Below are 23,047 nucleotides of genomic sequence, written 5' to 3'. Positions count from 1 at the left end.
TTCCTCTCTCTTTTATATAAAGTCTTTAAACTGATATTTATTTTTAAAAACACATTTGGTCATCTTATGTAGTTTCCATTTATAATTCCCTTTGCTGTGGAATCATTAGCTGTAGAATCTTCAGCAATTTTTCACTATCAGACTTTTTCACAATACAATATCCAAAGTCTTTATGCCTCGAAGAGCAGGGAGCCTCCAGGAAACTTACTGGATGATACACATGCTGGTCAAACCTCCCAAAACTCCCACATCTTTGACACCACCACTGGTTGCCCTAAATCAGCCAAACTGCACTTGACTCGCAGACCCACGAGCAAAGCAAAAATATTGTTGATATAAAGCCACTGAGAATGTGAGGGTTCTTTGCTGTATGCAGCAATAGTGATTGTCAATAAGTGATTCAAGAGGTTCTCCATAAGTTACTAAAGTAATAACCTTATAAAAAAGAAAAGTATATGGGAAGAGCACATGAAGAGAAACGAAAGGGAGGGAAGCTAAAAGGTGCATTCACGTGGCCTAAAAAAACATGCCCTCTCTGCCTTCCACCATGGTTACTGCCAACCAGCAGAAAGATAAGAGTAGCAGCTGTTTCCAGGGCCACTCTCAGGCGGTGTATACTCACATTTGTGTTGCACAGCTTGTACTGCCGATAGGCCCCAATGCAGGAGATTGCTGTAGATCGGGCAGGCTGGGAGAAGCTCTGAGCTGCCCTGTGGGCCCCCAGGCCAGGGCTGCTGCTTGTTTCTGGGTTGTGGAAGAGATTTGAGGCTTCAGGGAAGCCTTGGTCATGGGTCAAAGGCAGCTGGTAGATGGAGCCCTCCGAGACTTGCAGTCCAGGACGAGGTCCACTGTCACTCTGGTACAGAGGTCCGTGTCGGGGGGCCCGGTGGGCTGGAGGGTTGTAGCCATGGCTAGAACCAGATGCCCCCTGGGACCTGGAATTCCGGGATGAGGGCCTCTGCCTCCGAAGCCTTTGTGGCAGGTGTGCAGAGTCCGTCTGCAGTGGTAAGATGTATGGGGCCTTACCATAGCCATACATGCCGGGGCCGATGGGACCTCGGGTCCTGCTCCTAAAGAGAGACACACAAGAGAGGATGTTCTGTTAACCCAGAAGCTCTGATACATGGGAGAGGGAACTGGGTAGGAACAGAAGCCTGGGAGAGAGCCTATAGCGGAACAAGGAGGTAAAAGAGGACTTTCCAGCAGAAGGGAAGATTCTGGAGGCTGGAACAGAGGCTCTACAGAGGTTGCCATGTAGAATGAAGGTGGGAATCAACAGTGGGTGATATGACTGGTGGAAAATGAGGTTAGAACGGTAAGCTGCGGCCAGTATGTGATTTATGTCAGGGAGTTTGGGTGTTTTTGTAGGTTGTAGGGAGCCACTGAAGGTTTTTTGAGAAGAATAAAGATAGAATTGTAATTTCAGCCAGAGTAACGTACTGTTCGCTCTTTTTCAGATAATAGTTTGCGGGGGGGCGTTTGTCACTTAATTGTACCTGATATTTCAGACCCTGTTTCCATGACCATTCATGCCCAAATAGCTTTTCCAGGTAAATGGAACCTAGCTAAGCAACCAAAGGCTAATGCCGTCCTGAGGCGAGACTTGCTCTGGGTCATACTCAATCCCTGATGAAATGGGAGGAGGCTGAACAATGCGGAACCCATGCGGAACGATGAGTAAATGGTCGTCTGCACATTGGTATGGACCTTTAGGTTTTGTCAAGACCAGCTGCCTTGTGAGGTTTTATGACAATCATGTAAACAGAAGTGTGCATGTAAATTTCCAACAACTGGCTTTCCAGTGGGAAAAAAGCCCTGATTTGTGCCATTTGTCCATTTCCACGGTGTAAGTACTCCCACCATGGCCAATTTCAAGCTATCGATGTGAAGACACAATCATCTCTAACAAGCAGGGAAAAAAACTCCAGCACACCACTGCATACAAATGTATTGTGAAAATACTGTTTGCAAAATACAGAGTTAGGAATGACGAAGAAATATAAAAGTGAATCAGAGAGGGTTCCCAAGATCCCAACCATACAACTGAAAGTAACTAGAACATAACACAAGGTGGGGTAACAGCCTTGGGAGCAATACAACAAGCAATGCGTCAGGAATTCTGAGGCAAGAGAATGCCTCAGAGTTCCTCCCCCTTCTGCCTGTGGGGATCTGAGAAGGTTTCACCATCACTGGTCTGAGAGTTGGGAAGCAAGGTTCCAACACTGTGGAAGGATTTAAGTAAGACATATAACTCTTACTTATTTGTAAAATGACTGAACTGGATTAAATGACCACGAAGGTCGTTCCAGCTCTAAAATTTTATGCTTCCATAATAATTAATTCTACATTTATGTAGAATTGGAAATGTGCCCAAGAGTTTCTACAGGATGGCCCCTTTAAAATAAGCACATTAAAATAGCAATCAGGGTGAAACATTAATTTCTGCCCTCACGAGGAAATTCTTGCTTCACTCTACATAACCACTGAGCGTAACATTTAACATACCACAACTAATTATTAACATCTTTATCATTAATTGCACCGTCATTCTTAGCTGATACGGTTAAGTATTAAGTTGTGCTAGTGTTTATTTTGCCTTTAGGCATTTCTCAATTAATCTTGGCAACACTAAGGACTCTATGAATGACGGGAGGATCCAGAATGTTGCTTTGAGAGATGCAATTAAGAAGTCGGTTTTAGGAGGAGCTTCAAGATGGCGGAAGAGTAAGACATGGAGATCACCTTCCTCCCCACAGATACATCAGAAATACATCTACATGTGGAACAACTCCTACAGAACACCTCCTGAACATTGGCAGAAGACCTCAGATGTCCCAAAAGGCTCTTGGTGCTCTAGCCAGGAGTCAGGGCTGTGCCTCTGAGGTAGGAGAGCCAAGTTCAGGACATTGGTCCACCAGAGACCTCCCAGCTCCACATAATATCAAACGGCAAAAATCTCCCAGAGATCTCCATCTCAACATCAAGACCCAGATCCACTCAACGACCAGCAAGCTACATTACTGGACACCCTATGCCAAACAACTAGCAAGACAGGAACACAACCCCACCCATTAGCAGAGAGGCTGCCTAAAATCATAATAAGTCCACAGACACCCCAAAACACACCACCAGATGTGGACCTGCCCACCAGAAAGACAAAATCCAGCCCCATCGACCAGAACACAGGCACTAGTCCCCTCCACCAGGAAGCCTACACAACCCACTGAACCAACCTTAGCCACGGGGGCAGACACCAAAAACAATGGGAACTATGAACCTGTAGCCTGCGAAAAGGAGACCCCAAACACAGTAAGTTAAGCAAAATGAGAAGACAGAAAAACACACAGCAGATGAAGGAGCAAGGTAAAAACCCACCAGACCTAACAAATGAAGAGGAAATAGGCAGTCTACCTGAAAAAAGAATTCAGAGTAATGATAGTAAAGATGATCCAAAATCTTGGAAATAGAATGGAGAAAATAAAAGAAACGTTTAACAAGGACCTAGAACTAAAGAGCAAACAAACAGTGATGAACAAAACAATAAATGAAATTAAAAATTCTCTAGAAGGGATCAATAGCAGAATAACTGAGGCAGAAGAACGGATAAGTGACCTGGAAGATAAAATAGTGGAAATAACTACTGCAGAGCAGAATAAAGAAAAAAGAATGAAAAGAATTGAGGACAGTCTCAGAGACCTCAGGGACAACATTAAATGCACCAATATTTGAATTATAGGGGTCCCAGAAGAAGAAGAAAAAAAGAAAGGGACTGAGAAAATATTTGAAGAGATTATAGTTGAAAACTTCCCTAATATGGGAAAGGAAATAGTTAATCAAGTCCAGGAAGCACAGAGAGTCCCATACAGGATAAATCCAAAGAGAAACACGCCAAGACACATATTAATCAAACTATCAAAAATGAAATACAAAGAAAAAATATTAAAAGCAGAAGGGGAAAAACAACAAATAACATACAAGGGAATCCCCATAAGGTTAACAGCTGATCTTTCAGCAGAAACTCTGCAAGCCAGAGGGTGTGGCAGGACATAGTTAAAGTGAGGAAAGGGAAAAACCTACAACCAAGATTACTCTACCCAGCAAGGATCTCATTCAGATTTGACAGAGAAATTAAAACCTTTACAGACAAGCAAAAGCCAAGAGAATTCAGCACCACCAAACCAGCTTTACAACAAATGCTAAAGGAACTTCTCTAGGCAGGAAACACAAGAGAAGGAAAAGACCTACAATAACAAACCCAAAAAACTTAAGAAAATGGTAATAGGAACATACATATTGATAATTACCTTAAATGTAAATGGATTAAATGCTCCAATCAAAAGACATAGATTGGCTGAATGGATACAAAAACAAGACCCATATTATCCTGCCTACAAGAGACCCACTTCAGACCTAGGGACACATACAGACTGAAAGTGAGGGGATGGAAAAAGATATTCCATGCAAGTGGAAATCAAAAGAAAGATGGAGTAGCAATTCCCATATCAGACAAAACAGACTTTAAAATAAAGACTATTACAAGATACAAGGAGGACACTACATAATGATCAAGGGATCAAGCCAAGAAGATATAACAATTGTAAATATTTATGCACCCAACATAGGAGCACCTCAGTACATAAGGTAAATGCTAACAGCCATAAAAGGGGAAATCAACAGTAACCCAATCATAGTAGGGAACGTTAACACCCCACTTTCACCAATGGACAGATCATCCAAAATGAAAATAAATAAGGAAAGATAAGCTTTAAATGATACATTAAACAAGATGAACTTAATTGACATTTATAGGACATTCCACCCAGAAACAACAGAACACACTTTCTTCTCAGGTGCTCATGGAACATTCTCCACGATAGATCACATCTTGGGTCACAAATCAAGCCTTGGTAAATTTAAGAATATTGAAATGTATCAAGTATCCTTTCTGACCACAACGCTATGAGACTAGATATCAATTACAGCAAAAAATCTGTAAAAAATACAAACACATGGAGGCTAAGCAATACACTACTTAATAACCAAGAGATCACTGAAGAAATCAAAGAGGAAGTCAAAAAATACCTAGAAACAAATGACAATGAAAACACGACGACCCAAAACCTATGGGATGCAGCAAAAGCAGTTCTAAGAGGGAAGTTTATAGCAATACAATCCTACCTCAAGAAACAAGAAACATCTCAAATAAACAACATAACCATACACCTAAAGCAATTAGAGAAAGAAGAATAAAAATCCCGCAAAGTTAGCAGAAGGAAAGAAATCGTAAGGATCAGATCAGAAATAAATGAAAAAGAAATGAAGGAAACAATAGCAAAGATCAATAAAACTAAAAGCTGGTTCTTTAAGAAGATAAACAATATTGATAAACCACTAGCCAGACTCATCAAGAAAAAAAGAGAGAAGACTCAAATCAATAAAATTAGAAATGAAAAAGGAGAAGTAACAACAGACACTGCAGAAATACAAAGGTTCATGAGAGATTACTACAAGCAACTCTATGCCAATAAAATGGACAACCAGGAAGAAATGGACAAATTCTTAGAAATGCATAACCTTCCGAAACTGAATCAGGAAGAAACAGAAAATATGAACAGACCAATCACAAGCACTGATATTGAAATTGTGATTAAAAGTCTTCCAACAAACAAAAGCCCAGGACCAGATGGCTTCACAGGCGAATTCTATCAAACATTTAGAGAAGAGCTAACACCTATCCTTCTCAAACTCTTCCAAAATATAGCAGAGGGAGGAACACTCCCAAACTCATTCTATGAGGCCACCATCACCCTCATACCAAAACCAGACAAGGATGTCATAAAGAAAGAAAACTACAGGCCAATATCACTGATGAACATAGATGCAAAAATCCTCAACAAAATCCAACAGCACATTAAATGGATCATACAACATGACCAAGTGGGGTTTATCCCAGGAATGCAAGGATTCTTCAATATACACAAATCAATCAACGTGATACACCATATTAACAAATTGAAGGAGAAAATCCATATGATCATCTCAATAGATGCAGAGAAAGCTTTCGACAAAATTCAACACCCATTTATGATAAAAACCCTGCAGAAAGTAGGCATAGAGGGGACTTGCCTCAACATAATAAAGTCCATATATGACAAACCCACAGCCAACATCGTCCTCAATTGTGAAAAACTGAAACCATTTCTACTAAGATCAGGAACAAGACAAGGTTGTCCGCTCTCAGCACTATTATTTAACATAGTCTCAAGAGTTTTAGCCACAGCAATCAGAGAAGAAAAAGAAATAAAAGGAATCCAAATCGGAAGAGAAGAAGTAAAGCTGTCACTGTTTGCAGATGACATGACACTATACATAGAGAATCCTAAAGATGCTACCAGAAAACTACTAGAGCTAATCAATGAATTTGGTAAAGTAGCAGGATACAAAACTAATGCACAGAAATCTCTTGCATTCCTATACATCATTTTTCCTAACGATGAAAAATCTGAAAGTGAAATTAAGGAAACACTCCCATTTATCATTGCAACAAAAAGAATAAAATACCTAGGAATAAACCTACCTAAGGAGACAAAAGACCTGTATGCAGAAAACTGTAAGACACTGATGAAAGAAATTAAAGATGATACAAATAGATGGAGAGATATACCATGTTCTTGGATTGGAAGAATCAACAGTGTGAAAATGACTACACTACCCAAAGCAATCTACAGATTCAATGTAATCCCTATCAAACTATCCCTGGCATTTTTCACAGAACTAGAACAAAAAATTTCACAATTTGTATAGAAACACAAAAGACTCCGAATAGCCAAAGCAATCTTGAGAATGAAAAATGGAGCTGGAGGAATCAACCTCTCGGACTTCACACTATACTACAAAGCTACAGTGATCAAGACAGTATGGTACTGGCACAAAAACAGAAAGATAGATCAATGGAACAGGATAGAAAGCCCAGAGATAAACCCATGCACATATGGTCACCTTATCTGTGATAAAGGAGACAAGAATATACAGTGGAGAAAAGACAGCCTCTTCAATAAGTGGTGTGGGGAAAACTGGACAGCTACATGTAAATGAATGAAATTAGAACACTCCCTAGCACCATACACAAAAATAAACTCAAAATGGATTAAAGATCTTAATGTAAGGCCAGACACTATCAAACTCTTAGAGGAAAACATAGGCAGGACACTGTATGACATAAATCACAGCAAGATCCTTTTTGACCCACCTCCTAGAGAAATGGAAATAAAAACAAACAAATGGGTCCTAATGAAACTTAAAAGCTTTTGCACAGCAAAGGAAACCATAAACAAGACAAAAAGACAACTCTCAGAATGGGAGAAAATATTTGCAAATGAAGCAACTGACAAAGGATTCATCTCCAAAATTTACAAGCAGCTCATGCAGCTCAATATCAAAAAACAAACAACCCAATCCAAAAACGGGCAGAAGACCTAAATAGACATTTCTCCAAAGAAGATATACAGATTGCCAACAAACACACGAAAGAATGCTCAACATCATTAATCATTAGAGAAATGCAAATCAAAACTACAATGAGGTATCACCTCACAGCAGTCAGAATGGCCATCATCAAAAAACCTACAAACAATAAATGCTGGAGCGGGTGTGGAGACAAGGGAACCTGTTGCACTGTTGGTGGGAATGTAAATTGATAGAGCCACCATGGAGAACAGTATGGAGGTTCCTTAAAAAACTGAAAATAGAATTACCACGTGACCCAGCAATCCCACTACTGGGCATCTACCCTGAGAAAACCATAATTCAAAAAGAGTCATGTACCACAATGTTCATTGCAGCTCTATTTACAATAGCCAGGACATGGAAGCAACCTAAGGGTCCATCAACAGATGAATGGATAAAGAAGATGTGGCACAAATATACAATGGAATATTACTCAGCCATAAAAAGAAATGAAATTGAGTTATTTGTAGTGAGGTGGACGGACCTAGAGTCTGTCATACAGAGTGAAGTAAGTCAGAAAGAGAAAAACAAATACCGATTGCTAACACATATATATGGAATCTAAAAAAAAAGGTCATGAAGAACCTAGGGGCAAGATGGGAATAAAGACACAGACCTACTAGAGAATGGACCTGAGGACATGGGGAGGGGAAAGAGTAAGCTGGGACAAAGTGAGAGAGTGGCATCGACATATATACACTACCAAATGTAAAACTGATAACTGGTGGGAAGGAGCCGCATAGCACAGGGAGATCAGCTCGGTGCTCTGTGACCACCTAGAGGGGTGGGATAAGGAGGGTGGGAGGAAGGGAGACGCAAGATATGGGGATATATGTATATGTATAACTGATTCACTTTGTTATAAAGAAGAAACTAACACACTATTGTAAAGCAATTATAGTCTAATAAATGTCAAAAAAAAAAGAAATGCTAGCAAAGATTCTTGCAGAAAGATAACAATCTCGAAAGAAATTAGATTAAAATTCAACAAAAAAAGTCTTAAACAAATATCTATCTATATAAATATACATAGATATATATATGTTGGATGTAATTTGCTTTTTTCTTCTTGTGGCAGGCCAGGTAACATGAATGAATGACATCATGAAAAAGTGAAGGAAAGAATTTCTGTGTGTGTGTTTGCCTTTTCTTTTTTTTTTTAAAGATCTGAAAGCCTAACAAAAATTCTAGCTTCACAGAAAGTACTGGGTGGAGTTCCCAGCTGAAAGTGATATGGAAATAAACACACATGGAGTGATGCTTCTCAAATCTGAATGTGCACAGGAATCGCCTAGGGATCGTGTTGAGAGAGTCAGATTCTGACTCAGGAGGTCTGGGGTGGGGCCGAGGATTCTGAGTTTCCCACAAGCTCCCAGGTGATGCTGGTGATGCTGGTCCACAGACCAACGACTCTGGACCAGCATCACCAGCATGACTTGAGGAACAAAGTCAAAGAACAGAATTGACATTCCAAACAAAAGAGTGAGAATTCAACAATAAAATGTATTATGCTTAATGGAGAAAGACAGCTATAAAATTGTTTTAAAAACCTCTGAGTGTGTGACATATACAAAAATCTGCTGGTCTGGGCCGGGCTGCACTGCTATAGCTCAGTGAGAGGTGCTGAACCCATTGGAAAGCAGAGGAGGCAGAGGGAGAGCCTACTACAGTTGGCTGATGACTTCTGTAAGCATCTTTCCAAAGGCTGCCCATCACCCCTGAGGGGGTAACTGATACATGTGCACCTGTATATTTTCGTACTCACACTGCCTTGTGGGAGGCTCTGCCTAAACCAGAGAACCATTCAAAACCCACCCGAACAGCAGCACCATCGGAAAGAGGATGAGTCAGAAACACATGGCCAGTTAATTCTGATAAACGGACTACAGAGAAGGAGCAGCCAGTTAGGGTGTGCTTGTGAGAGAGATGATTTCTGAATCTTTGACTCAGAACACTTGGACAAGCCGCAGATTCATCCCCACTTGGCCAGGAGAATGTGTGTTTTCCTTACAGCCGGCTGGTCAGAGCTAATCATCCTGATGGTTCAGAATGGCCTCTTCCCCACCAGGACAGAGTCCATCTGGCCACTTGCAAGGGAGCCGACATGAACTGGGTAGATTTATGCGGAGTTGGGATAATAAGTACAGATGTGGCCGAGAGGATCTGTGTAGCCAGTTAACCCTTCCAGGGGTGCTCGCGGTAGGTGCCCTGGGGGCTGTTAGGTTGATTAGTTCTGCTTAGTCTCCCCGTAACCCATCTCTGGGATGTTACGTGGGATATCCCATTTGTCAAAGTTCTAGCTAATTTTGGAAAGTTAGGTCTTGAGAAAGAAATGGAAAAGGCCTGGGTTTGAAGTCAAGGACATGGATGTTTGTAAAGCATATTGGTTAGACTTGGACTCTGAAATCAGGTTTCCTGAGTCTGAATCCCAGCTCTGCCACCTGGTAATTGTGAAATTTGGGTCAGTCACTAGGCTTTTTTTTTTTTTTTTGGCTGTACGCGGGCCTCTCACTGCTGTGGCCTCTCCCATTGCGGAGCACAGGCTCTGGATGCTCAGGCTCAGCGGCCATGGCTCACAGGCCCAGCCGCTCCGCGGCACATGGGATTCTCCCGGACCGGGACACGAACCAGCACCCCCTAGCATTAGCAGGCGGACTCCCAACCACTGCGCCACCAGGGAAGCCCCAGTCACTAGGCTTTTTGAAGCACTTAGGATGCAACATTTAAGGAGACACTCACTCTCAGGGTTGTGATGTCTCCTTAAATGTTGCATCTCAGGTCCAGTCCTGGCCCTGCATGCATTTATAAATAAAGATGATAATAGTGCCTTCCTTCCAGGTTGTTGTAAAACATAAACGACTTAAGAGCAAAGGACTTAAATAATGCCTTGCACAGAGCACGCTTCATATACGTATTTGCTCTTTTTAAAAAAAGTTCAAGCTTGGCCATTTACTAGCTCCACAAACTCTGGCAAAAAAAATGTACCCTCAATTTTCTTACCTATTAAATGAGTTACACCCACTAGGATGGCTATAATAAAGGGAACAAATAATAATAAGTGTTGGGAGAGGATGCAGAGAAACTGGAACCCTCACGCATTCCTGGTGGGAACGTAAAATAGTGCAGTCACTTTGGAAAACTATCTGGAAGTTGCTCAAAAAGTTACATGCAGTATTTCCGTGTGACCCAGCAATTCCAATCCTAGGTGTATGCCCAAGAGAAGTGGAAACATATGTCCAAGCAAAGACTTGTACATGAACGTTCATAACAGCTTTGTTCGTAATAGCCGCAAGATGGAAACCACCCAGATGCCTATCACCTGATGATTGGATAAACAAAACAGAGCATATCCATACACTGGATTACTACTCAGCCGTAAAAGAGATGAAGTACTGATATATATTACAATACTGATGAACCTCAACACTATTCTAAGTGAAAAGAGCCAGACACAAAAGGCTACGTATTGCATGATTCCATTTATATGAAATGTCCAGAAACAGCAAATTCATAGAGACAGAAAGCAGATTAGCGCTTACCAGGGGCTGGAGGGGGGGAGGGGAGAACAGGCAGTGACTGCTAAAGGGTACGGGTTTTTTTTGGGGTGATGGAAATGTTCTGTAATTAGATAGTGGTGATGGTTGCACAACCCTGCGAATATGCTAAAAACCACTGAATTATACACTCTAGATGGTGAATTTTATGGTACATTAATTATATCAATAAAGCTGTTATTTTTTTAAAATGGGAGCATGAATAATTCCCATCTTATCTACTTACAGTGATGTTGTAAAGGTCAAATTGAGGTTACCAACAGGAATGCATTTTTCAAATCTGAAAGCAGTTTTGATCATTCATTTTCCATCATTTGTTTCAACAACCTTTAACAAACTTTTATTGATCTATGAGCATATCATGTGTGATAGTTTTTCCTGCTCATTCACATTCCCAAACCTGACGACATTAGTAAGTGCAGAGCCTCCCTCCCCCACAATGACAAGAACAAGGCAGTAAGTGTTCTGACAGCAGGTTCCGGTCCCAGTTCTTCCAATGACCTACTATGGATGTCTGGGGAAGTTGTTGTTTCTTGAGAAAATGGCTGCAAATAGCATTTTGGAAAGGGTAAGAAGCACATAAAACACTTTTCTTACAACAGGCTGGCTACCATCCAGGAGCTCATTACGTGTGATGCTGTGCAGCTTGGTGATGTTAATCCTGACCAGTCAGTGTGATGATTCCAGCAAAGACACCACATCTAGCCTCCCTCTTCCCAGCTCTATACACGAACCCTGAAGTGTGTCACCTACAACTACCATCTGAAACTGACAACACCCACGTGTCTACTGCCTGCCCAGACCCCTCTTTTGAGCATCAATCCCATGGACCCAACTAACCTCTAGACTAGCACTGCTTCTCATCTGTGAGGTGCCTGCAAGTCACCTGGGGATCTTGTCAAACTACAGCTTCTGATTCAGGAGGTCGGGGGGTGGGGGTCTGATTCTGCATTTGTAACCATCTCCCAGAGGACACTGATGCTGTGGGTCCTCGGACTACACTTTAATTGCTCTACCTAGACATCCCCCCAGACATCTCAACACGTTCAAGCCCAAATTCATCATCTTCACCCCACGACACAGAAGGGTTCTCTTTCTAGTTCTTCCTATACTCTCCTTCTCAGTAGTTCTCAAGCTTGAACAAGCATCAGAATCACCTGCAAGTCTTATCTAAACAGACCATTGAACCCCACCTGCAAAGAATCTGATTCAGGAGATTTGGGGTAGGGTCTGAGAATCTGCATTTCTTACAAGTTCCCAAGGGATGCTGTTGGTCTGTGGGCCACACTGCTCTGTTTCACTCCCAAGTACCACACCATACCCTGAAGTTGGCTGGCTCTTCTGTTCTCCTCACCCCTGTATATTAAGTTCAAATTTCGTGGCTCAGTCACCCAGCCTGCACCACATGGCTCGTCACACCCTGGGTACTGCGTGGACCACCCACACTACACTTCTTGGAGTTTCCCAACGGAACAACCCAATTTATTTCTCCATATGCTCTGGCTATGCTGTTTCCTCCTCCAGGCTGCCTTCCCCACCACCATTTTCTACGACAACTATCTGTTCGCTCTTTAGGACTTAGCTGAAGCATTAATTCCCCCATGAAGCTTTTCCTGGTCCGAACCCCAGCTCAACCCTTCACTCCATTGCATCCATGTCCTTCCCTTTTGTCCTTCCACTGGACCCCATGTAATTGTCACAGCACAACAACAACCTTTTATTATGCCGATTTCTTTAGTCTGCCTTAGTTTACCAGACTGTAGGCTCCTTCAGAGCAGGGGGTATGTCTTACTTGTCTTATATCCTTAGAACCTAGTACAACGGCCGGCATAGAGTATGTGTTCAATAACTGTTGAAAAACTGAAATAACAAATGAAGGAATGGCTCAAACCATGATTGCCAAAGGAAGGAAAATCTCCCCTTCCCCTTATTCTCTGTGTTTAATTTCCGGTACATGAATTATCCCTCTATGTAGCAATAAAAGTCTCATCTATTGGGTGAGACCGTAACTGTTGCTCCACTGAATTTTTTTTAAATGTGGCTGTTTACGGATGTGGGGAGGATCTTAAGAAGCAAACGCAGAAATCCCCAGTCAGAACTCTCCTTAAAGGTTTTGTCTGCTGTATACACAGCATCACAAAGAGAATACAAGTCACAAAACTTAGTACTTAAATATGCAGACATTTCAATTGGACACAAAATACCCACTTATAAAGAAGCTGTAATCCCCAAAGACTGAAGGGACAAAAATAGTTAGGGGAGAAAATATTCTTCTGAAATGTCACTGTCAATAACTGAAAAGTCATACACTCCCAGAAGATTTTAGATCAACAAAGGCCATCACCAGCCTTGTGCCCAGCTTCTCTGGAGTCTGGATGTGCTTGGGCAACATAGCCTAGGTAAGGAATAGCACTGGCTCTGTGACATCCAATCCAGTATTTACAGTGATGACAAACACCCAGTGCATATTCCCAGGTTGTCTACAGCATCCCCGTCCATGAGGTACCCAAGTCAGGGTCAGGACCCTCATGCCCTCTTGACTTCTCTTTCCACCAGATTTGTTTTCATAAACACAGCCCTTGGTCATTACCCTCTGTTTGAAAAAACACTCATGGCTCATCTCTGCCTAGAAAATAAAGTCCAAACATAGACGGTTTTAAGGCACGTTTGGTCTGATGCCACGTTAAGTCCTTCATCATCTGGTCTCAGTCTCTCTTCCCAAATTCAACTCCAGTCTTCATCCTCTCCCCTGTCTCCTGCCACCAACCCTACACTTCCCAGGCATAAAGGATCACTCAACATTTCCCAAACACACTGAGCTCTTGTGCCTCTAAGGGCCGGCCTGGAATTCTACTCTACCTACCGACTTCTGAACTGGTACAGCCTTCCAGGCCCAAAATAAACATCAGCGCCTGTATGCTTCCCCCAAGTGGTCCCCACACAGTTAGTGCTCTCTGCAGTCTGCACACCCCTCTGCCAATGGCATTAACACTGTATCTTGGTAACGTTGGTAAGTAAAAGGTCTGGCTTCCCCACAAGTCTTCTAGTCTTTGGGGGCAGGTCTTGTCAGTGTCTTATTCCTGTGTGTGTAATCCGTGAAATTAGCAGTGGGTCTGACCCAGAGGCACTCTGTGAATGTTTGTTGAAATAGCACCTGTTAGAGACCATAGCTTAATTGCTCAGCATTTCTTACCAGTGGGTCAGTAAAGGTTACCTCTATGGATCAATCAGTAGAGATATAAAGGCTCTAAGTTCCAATAAGCGAGAAGTCAAGGCATCCCCACACTTCTGGGTGGGAAGCAAAGGGAGCTGGTGAAATTAAAAATCAGTAGCCAGTGGCCACCTAGAGAGACCTTAATGCTCAAATTCGAGGGGAGGGAGAATGGAAGGGAACAGCAGCTGAAGAACAGAAACCTGCGTTCACCAGGGGGCCTCGTGATCCAAGGCAAGCTGGAGGGAAAGGAGTCTGCAGCTCAAAGCTGGAACGAGAGCCCTGTGTTCCGAACACTTGCCCTGTTCCATTGTGATCACCTGCCAAAGGGAGAGAGGATAGAATGTGCTAAGTTCAAAGAGGCTGTGAGCAAATGGTTTAGGTTGAGTGCATATGTCTTCTTAGAAGTTCAGAAGACTGAAAGTCCTGCCAGAGCTGTTCCAGGCAATAAATTCTCTGGTGTCTGCAGAAGATAAGAGGCAAAAATCTGACCACTTAGGGAAATAAAAATTAAGATGAGGAAAACAAAAGCTTTCTTGATTGTCTGTCGACCGGGTGGTACACACTGTCACACGCATTAGCTGGTTTAACCACATCTGCTCCCCGGAAAGTATTCAAGGTCTGGATCTAAAGACCAGCGTAACAATCAGCTGATAGGTTTGCTCTGAACCTCCAGGGAAGAAGGATCTCAAAGGCTTATACATGGTTGAGGGTGGGGGGGAGAGGCAGGAGGGAGAGAGGGAGGAAGGACACAGGGGCAAGTGACGAATGATTCAAGAGGCAAGCAATCTAGCGAAGAAAGCAGAAAGGAGAGACTCTGAGTTTAAAAGGCCCTCTTTGCACCAGGAAGCCAAGCCTCAACACCCTACCCTCAGTGACCCAACCCAACCGCTGGCCTCCCAGAAGGCAAGGACCATAGCGCTGTCCCCACACACACCCCCAAATATAAAACAGCCTTCAGAACAGACCCAGTTCTTCTGGGACAAGGATCCCAGGAGATGAATTAGACTTTGATGTAGACCTCGCCATCAGGCTGCTTCCCCTTGTCTAAAGGATGGTGTCTGAAAGCCAGCCGAGTATCCCTAAGAACAAGTCACCACAGTGCTCACCGGTGCCACTGCGCATCTGAGTGACCCTGGGTTTCCAGGGCTGATCTTCAGGTGCCTTGTGCGGTGTGGGCCCCAAGGGGTGGAATAAGGGCCATTGGGGGGGTGTTGATGAAATAATGAAGGTAAAGGGCCTAGCCTTTGTGGATGCTCCAGAATTGTGGTTACCATGACAGCTGCACTGTCCCCAAGGAGAGAGACACACAGCCTGCCACCTTGACACAGAAGGTCACTGCAGAGGCAGACAGCCAAACGGGGGCTGAGAGGTACGGCGCTGGCTTTGCACGAAAGAACAGTAAATGCATTCATTTCTCCAGCGTAACTGAGAGGAGACCCCTTGGGAATCAAACCTGTTGCTGGTGTGTGTTGTGATCTGAACCTGAGCGGCCCTGCATTACTCAGGGGCTTAGGGGAAACCAAATGAGACTGGAGTGGGGCAAGGTGCCTGGCCAGGCAGGTGCCAAGCAAACGTGAGCTCCTAACCCCTCTCCCCTGGGGACTCTCAAACAGTGCTCTCTGCCCCAGAGGCTGAGCCCCCAGCAGGTTGAAGCAAACTGAAGAACTATTTTCCGTAAGTTCTGCTGAATTTATTAATGCAACAGTAATAATGATGATAATGCAACTTACATTTCTTGAGCATCTTTTATGTGAAAGGCCCATGGAGGAAGCAATGGTATTTCTCTCATATTCTGAATGTCTCCCCAATCTGAGCTTCTACACATACCACTTTCTGTGTACCCACTTGCCATATATCACTTCATTTTTTCTTTATTATAAATATGAAATATTTCAATTATAACGGTCGGGTGTGAAAAATGATGCATAACTTTCTTCTTTGTGTTAGAGGAAGTTTTTTAGGTACAAGTCTGTCACCCTCAGTTAATTGAAGGAAAAAGGGATTTGTCCTAGATGTTCCTCCATCCCCCAAAATGGCACTGTGTACTTAAATAAGTTCAGTATTCAGATCACAGTAATTTATTGAACACCTGCCAAATGTTTTATGCATGTTATCCATTTAACCCTGCGAACAGTAAAGTGGGTCATTATTCCTATTTTATACCTAAGGAAACCGAGTCTAAAAAATATTAAACAACCTTCCAAGCTAGAAAGTCTCTGTGAATGTATATAACTGAGATATTAACAAATGTTACTGAATGAATAAATGGTAAGCTCTTAAGGAGCTTAAACAGCTGCAGTGGGAGCACAGCTTATAAATAACAAATGCCACTCACGAAGGATTACAGGGAAGGACTGTTTGGAATGAGCATTTATTGGAAAATAGGGTGGGGGAAATTAGTTTCCCTCCAAATCCAGAAAGAAAACATTTTCAGCACTAGCCCATGTGTTCTAATCACCAAGGAAAAGGAAATCTTAGCTAACTGCTGCTGGATCCACAAGGCCCACGGAGGACTAAATGCTTTTATAAGAAAAAGATTCATGAGGGAAAAAAGAAAATAATGCATGCCTGGAAGTCAGACTGCAAAGAGGAAAAGGAAGTTCCTGGGGCAAGGTCTGATCTTGACCTAGGCCTGACGTAGGGGGCATTTAGCCAAGAAATAAGTCTAGGGGACAGGAAGAGAGAAGAACACAGTGATTAAAAGCAGAGGCTTAGAGCCAAGCTCTGGTTCAAATCCCTGTTCTACAGCCTACTAGCTCTGGGCCCCAAGGCTCATCACTTCATCTAAGTGCAGCGTTCTTCTCGTATCAAAAAAAAAAAAAAAAAGGATAATAGGGATTACTTTACGCGTGAAGAGTTCTTAGAGGTTTAGCTCAAAGCCTTCAACATGGTGCATTAGTTTCCTGTAGCTGCCGTACAGACTACCACCAACTTGGTGGCTTAAAACGGCAGAAATTTATTCTCTCATGGTTCTGAAGGCCAGAAGTTCAAAATCAGTATCAATGGACTGAAATGAAGTTGTTGTCAGGGCTGTGCTCCCTCAGGAGGCTCTAGGGGAGACTCTTATTTTCTTGCCTCTTCCAGCTTCTGGTGGCTGCCAGCATTCCTTGGCTTGTGGCCCCGTCACTCCAATTTTCAAGAACAGCAGCTTCAAATCTCTCTCTCTTCTGTCTTCATATCCCCTTCTCCTCTGTGTGTCTGGATGTCACATCCCTCTCTGCCTGTCTCTTATAATGACACTCATGGTTGCATTTAGGGCCTACACCTGTATAATGTAGGATAATCTCCCCATCTCAAGATCCTTCATTACATCTGCAAAGTCTTTTTTTTTTTTTTTTTTTTTTGGGTAAGTTAGCATTTTCAGGCTCCAGGGAACAGGACTTGATACCTTTGGGTGGGTGGTGGGGGGTTTGTCACTCAGCCTGTTACACACAGTAAACCCTCAATAAACATCGGTTGTGGTTGCCCTTGTTACTCTTAACAGAGATGAGCTAAAAGAACGCTATGCCCAGGAAAGGGTCTATGGATGGATGAGAAAGTGAGGACTCAAAAAGCCCTTGAGGGGCTGTTAGTACTTTGCCATGAAAACCAACAGTGAGGCCACAGCTTTTGTACCCCAAACTCTTTCCCTGGTAAATTACCTGGAACCACATTATAGGCTCGGAGTAGGAAGAGTGGGGAGGCTGCGGTCAGGCGACACTGCACTCAGATCCACTCCGCCCCTTCCAGGAGCAGGACGCTGGGGATTTTTCTACCTCAGCTCAGTGATCTCAACTGCAACATGGGGCTGCTTAAGGCTCAAATACATATGCGACTGATGTGGCACACAGTAGGTGCTATAAAAATGGTTGCCTTCACTACGACTGGGGCACACATATTGTTGTCTGCTTTTTTCCAGAGCCCATCATCTCTCTTCTGGAACCCGGAGTTATGAATGACTTGGAGGAGGTTCAATGCAGCATTCTTATGGCAAATGTGATCGTTGTTCTGATAACTAATGAAACACTTCTGACACTTAGTGAAATGCCACAAGAAAGGAACAAGGGCTCTTTGGAGCCTTGTCTGCAAGCAGAGTCGCTCAAGCTTAAACTCTGGCTCCAACCTTTCCTAACCTACAGGCAGAAGTGTACACACCAGTGAGCCCGGCTCTGCTGCAAACGTTGAGGTTTCAGATTTAGAAACCGAAGCATATTAAAACACCATTTATCTGGTTAGCATCAACAGGTAACTTCTTGTCAAACAATTCAGGGACTAAGTAGAAACCCTGCTTCAAAAGAAGGTAAAGAAACAAAACTTTCCTTGCAGGCAGAAAACAAACAACAACAAAAATATAGAGTATGCGTTTCAAACAGATGTCCCTGCTTTCTCTGCTAACTGCCCAGGATCACCAGGGAGGTTTTCCAAGGAGAAACACAGACAACGCCAAAGCTTTCCCTTCTCTTGCCATGTGGTTTCTTGCCTGTATGTAACAAGACTCGCTAGGTTTCGACGGAGGGTCAAGAAAATGGCATGTGGCCTTGTGAAGTTTAATTAACAGCAAAACTTGCTATCCAACATCATGAAGGGGCCCACTTGGCTCCAGGGCCCCTCAGGACAGAAATAACATATTGCTCCAGAGTTATTAATGATGAAATGCAAATGGCCTCCAAGAAAGTGGGCAGGAAAGGAGGAGCTAAGAAAACAAATGATTCTTACGCACAAGCCAGAGACAGCTCCCTGGGGAGGTGGGGAAGGATGGGACAGCCTGTGACCTAGGCCTGATCCTGTCTGTCCCGTTTCGAAATGAAAGGACCTTTCAAGCAAACACACACACATGCACACACATACATACGCTACATGCATACACACACACACGCATGTACACGCATAGGCTAGAAATCACAGAAAAAGACTCAAGGCTCTAAAACCCAAAGGTGATCTGGTCAATGATAATAAAATAATCAAGCCATGTTGGTTTTGAACAGTGTCTTATATTTTAAAAGTACTTTTACAGCTGTTACCTCATCTGACCCTCTCAGCAGGCCTCTATGGAAGACAGAGGACAAATAATTATCCAGATTTTATAGATTAGATTGATTCCCAAAGGTCATCCAGCTAGCAAATCATGGCCATGAGACAGGAAGTGGGGTCTAATGACTCCCAGCCCAGGGCTTTTCCAAGGCAAGAACTACCAGTGCTTCCAACAGAAAAGGGCCAAAGCCCAGGGGGAGACCAAGAAGAGGACGTCAGACATATGGACAGCACTTTTAAGAAAAACTCATGTGATGGGGCAGAAGTCTGAACAGAGGGTGACGATGTGGATGCATCTAGAGAGAAGAAAAGCCGTCGCATTCCAGAGCGTGTTGGAAAACAGGTCCGAGAGCTGTGTCTCCCAGCCACTGTCTTTCCATCACTCGGGATGGCAGAAGGGTGGTGGGAGCATTTAAAAGAGCAATCGGACCTCAATAACACATCAATATCAGGCAAGAGACCTTAATGAATGGATAAAATCCCTTTGTTTTACAAACATGTAAACTAAGGCTCAGAGAAATGAGGTGACTTCCCCAAGATCAAAGTGTTCGTGAGAGCTGGGGACTGGACCCTGGACTCTGGACTGGAATACAGAGTTCTTTATCCTACGCCAGCTGCCTTGGGCGTCTATTATCTTTAACTTCATTATCACTGTCCTTGATTAACACCGCATGTCCAAAGCAGAGCACAGAAGAGTGCAATGGGGGAATGCGTGGTTTTTCCTCTTCTTTTTACTGGGAAACGGCACTGCTGAATTTCCCATTGACGATTACCAGACATGATACGGGGAAATGGCTGGTGCTCCTGCTAGCACAGAAACTGTCCTATTACTAGGGTATTTTTAAGACCCCCCAAAACGCAAGTACACTATGGTAGGCTGGATAATGCTCCCCCATCCCCAACCCCAAGATGCCCACATCCTAATCCCCGGAACCCCGGGAATGTTACCTTCAGTGGCAAAGGGATTTTGCAGATGTGATTAAGGATTTTGAAATGAGGAGATTATCCTGGATTATCTGAGTGGGTGCCATGTAATCACAAGGGTCCTTATAAGGAGGAGATCGGGTGGATAAGAATTAGAGAAGGTGAGATGACAGAGGCACGAGGGAAGGAAGGCAGGCCGACTCCACAAGCTGGAAAAGGGAAGGAAACACATCCTCCCCTGAAGTCCCAAGAAGGAACACAGCCCTACCGACACCGTGATTTCAGACTTCCAGACTGTAAGAGAATAAATGTGGGCTGCTTTAAGCCACCAACTTTGTGGTCAGTGTTACAGCATCAATAGGAAACTGAAAGACCTACTGCAAAACTAGAGGATCAAGCCCCAAGCTCCCCGGCAGTAAACCCCAGCTTCACGCGCTTTACGGAGACGGGGCTGGGGGAGGAGGGTAGCAAAGCCAAATGCTTGTAAAATCACAAGGGCATTAAGAAGAGATTTAGACCAACTGTACAATGGAGACATCATCTTGCTTTAAGATGAAAATGTGCCAGTTATCCATGTTTACCGCGACTGCCTCTCTCGAAGAAATTCTATTTCAATCCCCTTAGGACTGCTTACTAATCCCTCCTTGGAAACGAGCCTGTGGACTTTCCTGGTCTCGCTTGCACACGCCTTCCTATACAGCCTGCGCTCCAGCCCCATCAGACCATTTAGAACTTCCAGAACATGATAGGCTCACCATGCCTCCAGGGGTCAGCCTTCGCAGTTTGTTTTTTTGGGGGAATGCCCTCCTCTCTGCTAAAATCCTTCAGAGCTCAGCTCAGTCATCACTGCTTCTGTGAAGCCTTCTCTGGCTCCCTGGTCCTCCTTCTTCCCCTCCCTTCCTTCCTCACACCCTGAGCATCTCTCTTAAGAGAGCACTTGGTCTTTTAAGTGTCTGTTTGCTTGTCTTCCTCCCCCACCCCACCAGCATGCACTCCTTGAGGACAAGGAGACTTTCTTGTTCCTCTTGTGTCACCAAACCACTGCCATCTCCCATCCATACCAAGTACTCCCCACCTCTTTCCCCCCTGAGTAATGCGAACTCACCCTGCAAGGAAGGACTTCCACCAACCGAGTCATCTTAATTCTCCAAGAATTAGCTCCACCTCTGTGTTCCCACAGCCCTCTGCGCACCCCACAGGTAGAATACTCACTACACTGCATTCTGGTGTTTATCCCTGACCTGTTTCCTTATTAGGCGTGGAGGTCCTTGAAAACCACACCTCCTTCACCTGTCTATCCCGTCTGTGTTTAGCACAGGGCCTGGGTCACAGCAAATACACAAGGAACGTTGACTGAATTAAAATGAAAACTAAACACAACAAGGTAATGCCCAGGTCATCTCTATGAATTAAGCCCTGTGATCCGAGGCAGCCTTTAAAAGCAAATACCTTCATGTGAAAGTTTTGCATGGCCAGATGTTGACTGTGGCTAGTTGGTATTTCTCCTGGGATCCCACACAGACTTGGGAGTTCATGGTGGAGACGGTTTCAGTGTTACTATATCTATATCTATATCTATATCTATATCTGTATCATCTATATCTATATCTATGTCCATGTTATATATGGGGTAAATATTGGAGAAAATTTTTGGTTTTCATCTCAAACAGAGAAGTATTAGTTCATCAAACTTAGCTTAATTCGTGAGTGTTACCTTTAACTTTGAAAACGGCTCTCTAGAAGGGCAAGTCTGAGATGAACATGGTAAGTACAGATGGGTTTAAACCCTGATTCTCTTGCCTTCCTTCTGTGTGACCCTGAACTTGACATTTTCTCTTCGACCCTTGAGTTTGTCTACCACGAATGGAACAATATAAGTCTGCCACACAAAACTGGGATGAAGATATGATAAAATGCCACATATAAAATGCCTGCCGGGGCTTCCCTGGTGGCGCAGTGGTTGAGAATCTGCCTACTAATGCAGGGGACACGGGTTCGAGCCCTGGTCTGGGAGGATCCCACATGCCGCAGAGCAACTAGGCCTGTGAGCCACAACTACTGAGCCTGCGCGTCTGGAGCAAGAGAGGCCGCGATAGTGAGAGGCCCGCGCACCGCGATGAAGAGTGGCCCCCGCTTGCTGCAACTGGAGAAAGCCCTCGCACAGAAACGAAGACCCAACACAGCAAAAATAAATTAATTAATTAATAAACTCCTACCCCCAACATCTTCTTTAAAAAAAAAAAAAAACGCCTGCCAGTGGGCCTGGCACGTGGAAGGCATTCTGACACCTTTACTGAGGCCTTATGAGTAGCCCCTGCACTATGCTAAACACTTTGTATGAATTATCCAATTCACAGCGACCCAACGAAGCAGGTGTGTTATTATCCTCATCAGGGAAAAGTTAAGCGGTGTCCGCAGGACACACAGCAAGCAAGGGGCAGAACTGGGCCGAGAACCCAGACCCGTCAACACCAGGGCTGAGCTCTTCACCGGCACGCAACGTGCAGCCTCTCAGGATGGGTTAGCTCCCGTTGCCCCCTGTCATCAGAAGGTCTGCTTAAAAGACTGACAACAAATAAAGACCAATATTTCAAAGAAAAAAAATAAATAACTGAGAACTGGCCACAAACTGCTGCTGAGAGCAGTCTGCACAGCCTGGGCAACAGAATGGCTGATCCAGCCAGACTACCTCCCAAAGGAAACTTCACTCTACTTGCTCCGAGGCTCTGGGAAGCCCACCCTTTACAACCTCTTTCTCTTTCTCACACCTGAGGGATATGACACACTCCACCCAATGGAAACAATGACTGTGATTTTCACAGCTGTGAATTTCCAGCCC

General features: G+C 43.8%; 1 protein-coding gene across 2 annotated transcripts in view; it reads right to left on the bottom strand.

The window, feature by feature from the left end:
- THSD4 (thrombospondin type 1 domain containing 4) overlaps positions 1–23,047 on the bottom strand; it is a 576,361-nt gene that overhangs the window by 461,064 nt on the left and 92,250 nt on the right. For both annotated transcript variants that reach the window (XM_027123511.1, XM_027123512.1), the window contains exon 5: positions 623–1,070. In XM_027123511.1, coding sequence (XP_026979312.1) covers positions 623–1,070 — 448 coding nt within the window. The remainder of the gene's footprint in view (positions 1–622; positions 1,071–23,047) is intronic.

Source organism: Aethalodelphis obliquidens, unplaced genomic scaffold (assembly GCF_003676395.1).
Source record: "Aethalodelphis obliquidens isolate GAN/ISIS:26980383/991018 unplaced genomic scaffold, ASM367639v1 scaffold26, whole genome shotgun sequence".
In the NCBI taxonomy this organism is placed as follows: Eukaryota; Metazoa; Chordata; class Mammalia; order Artiodactyla; family Delphinidae; genus Aethalodelphis; species Aethalodelphis obliquidens.
The sequence above is the reverse complement of the archived record's forward strand: the minus strand, read 5'-3'. Positions and strand labels throughout refer to the sequence as shown.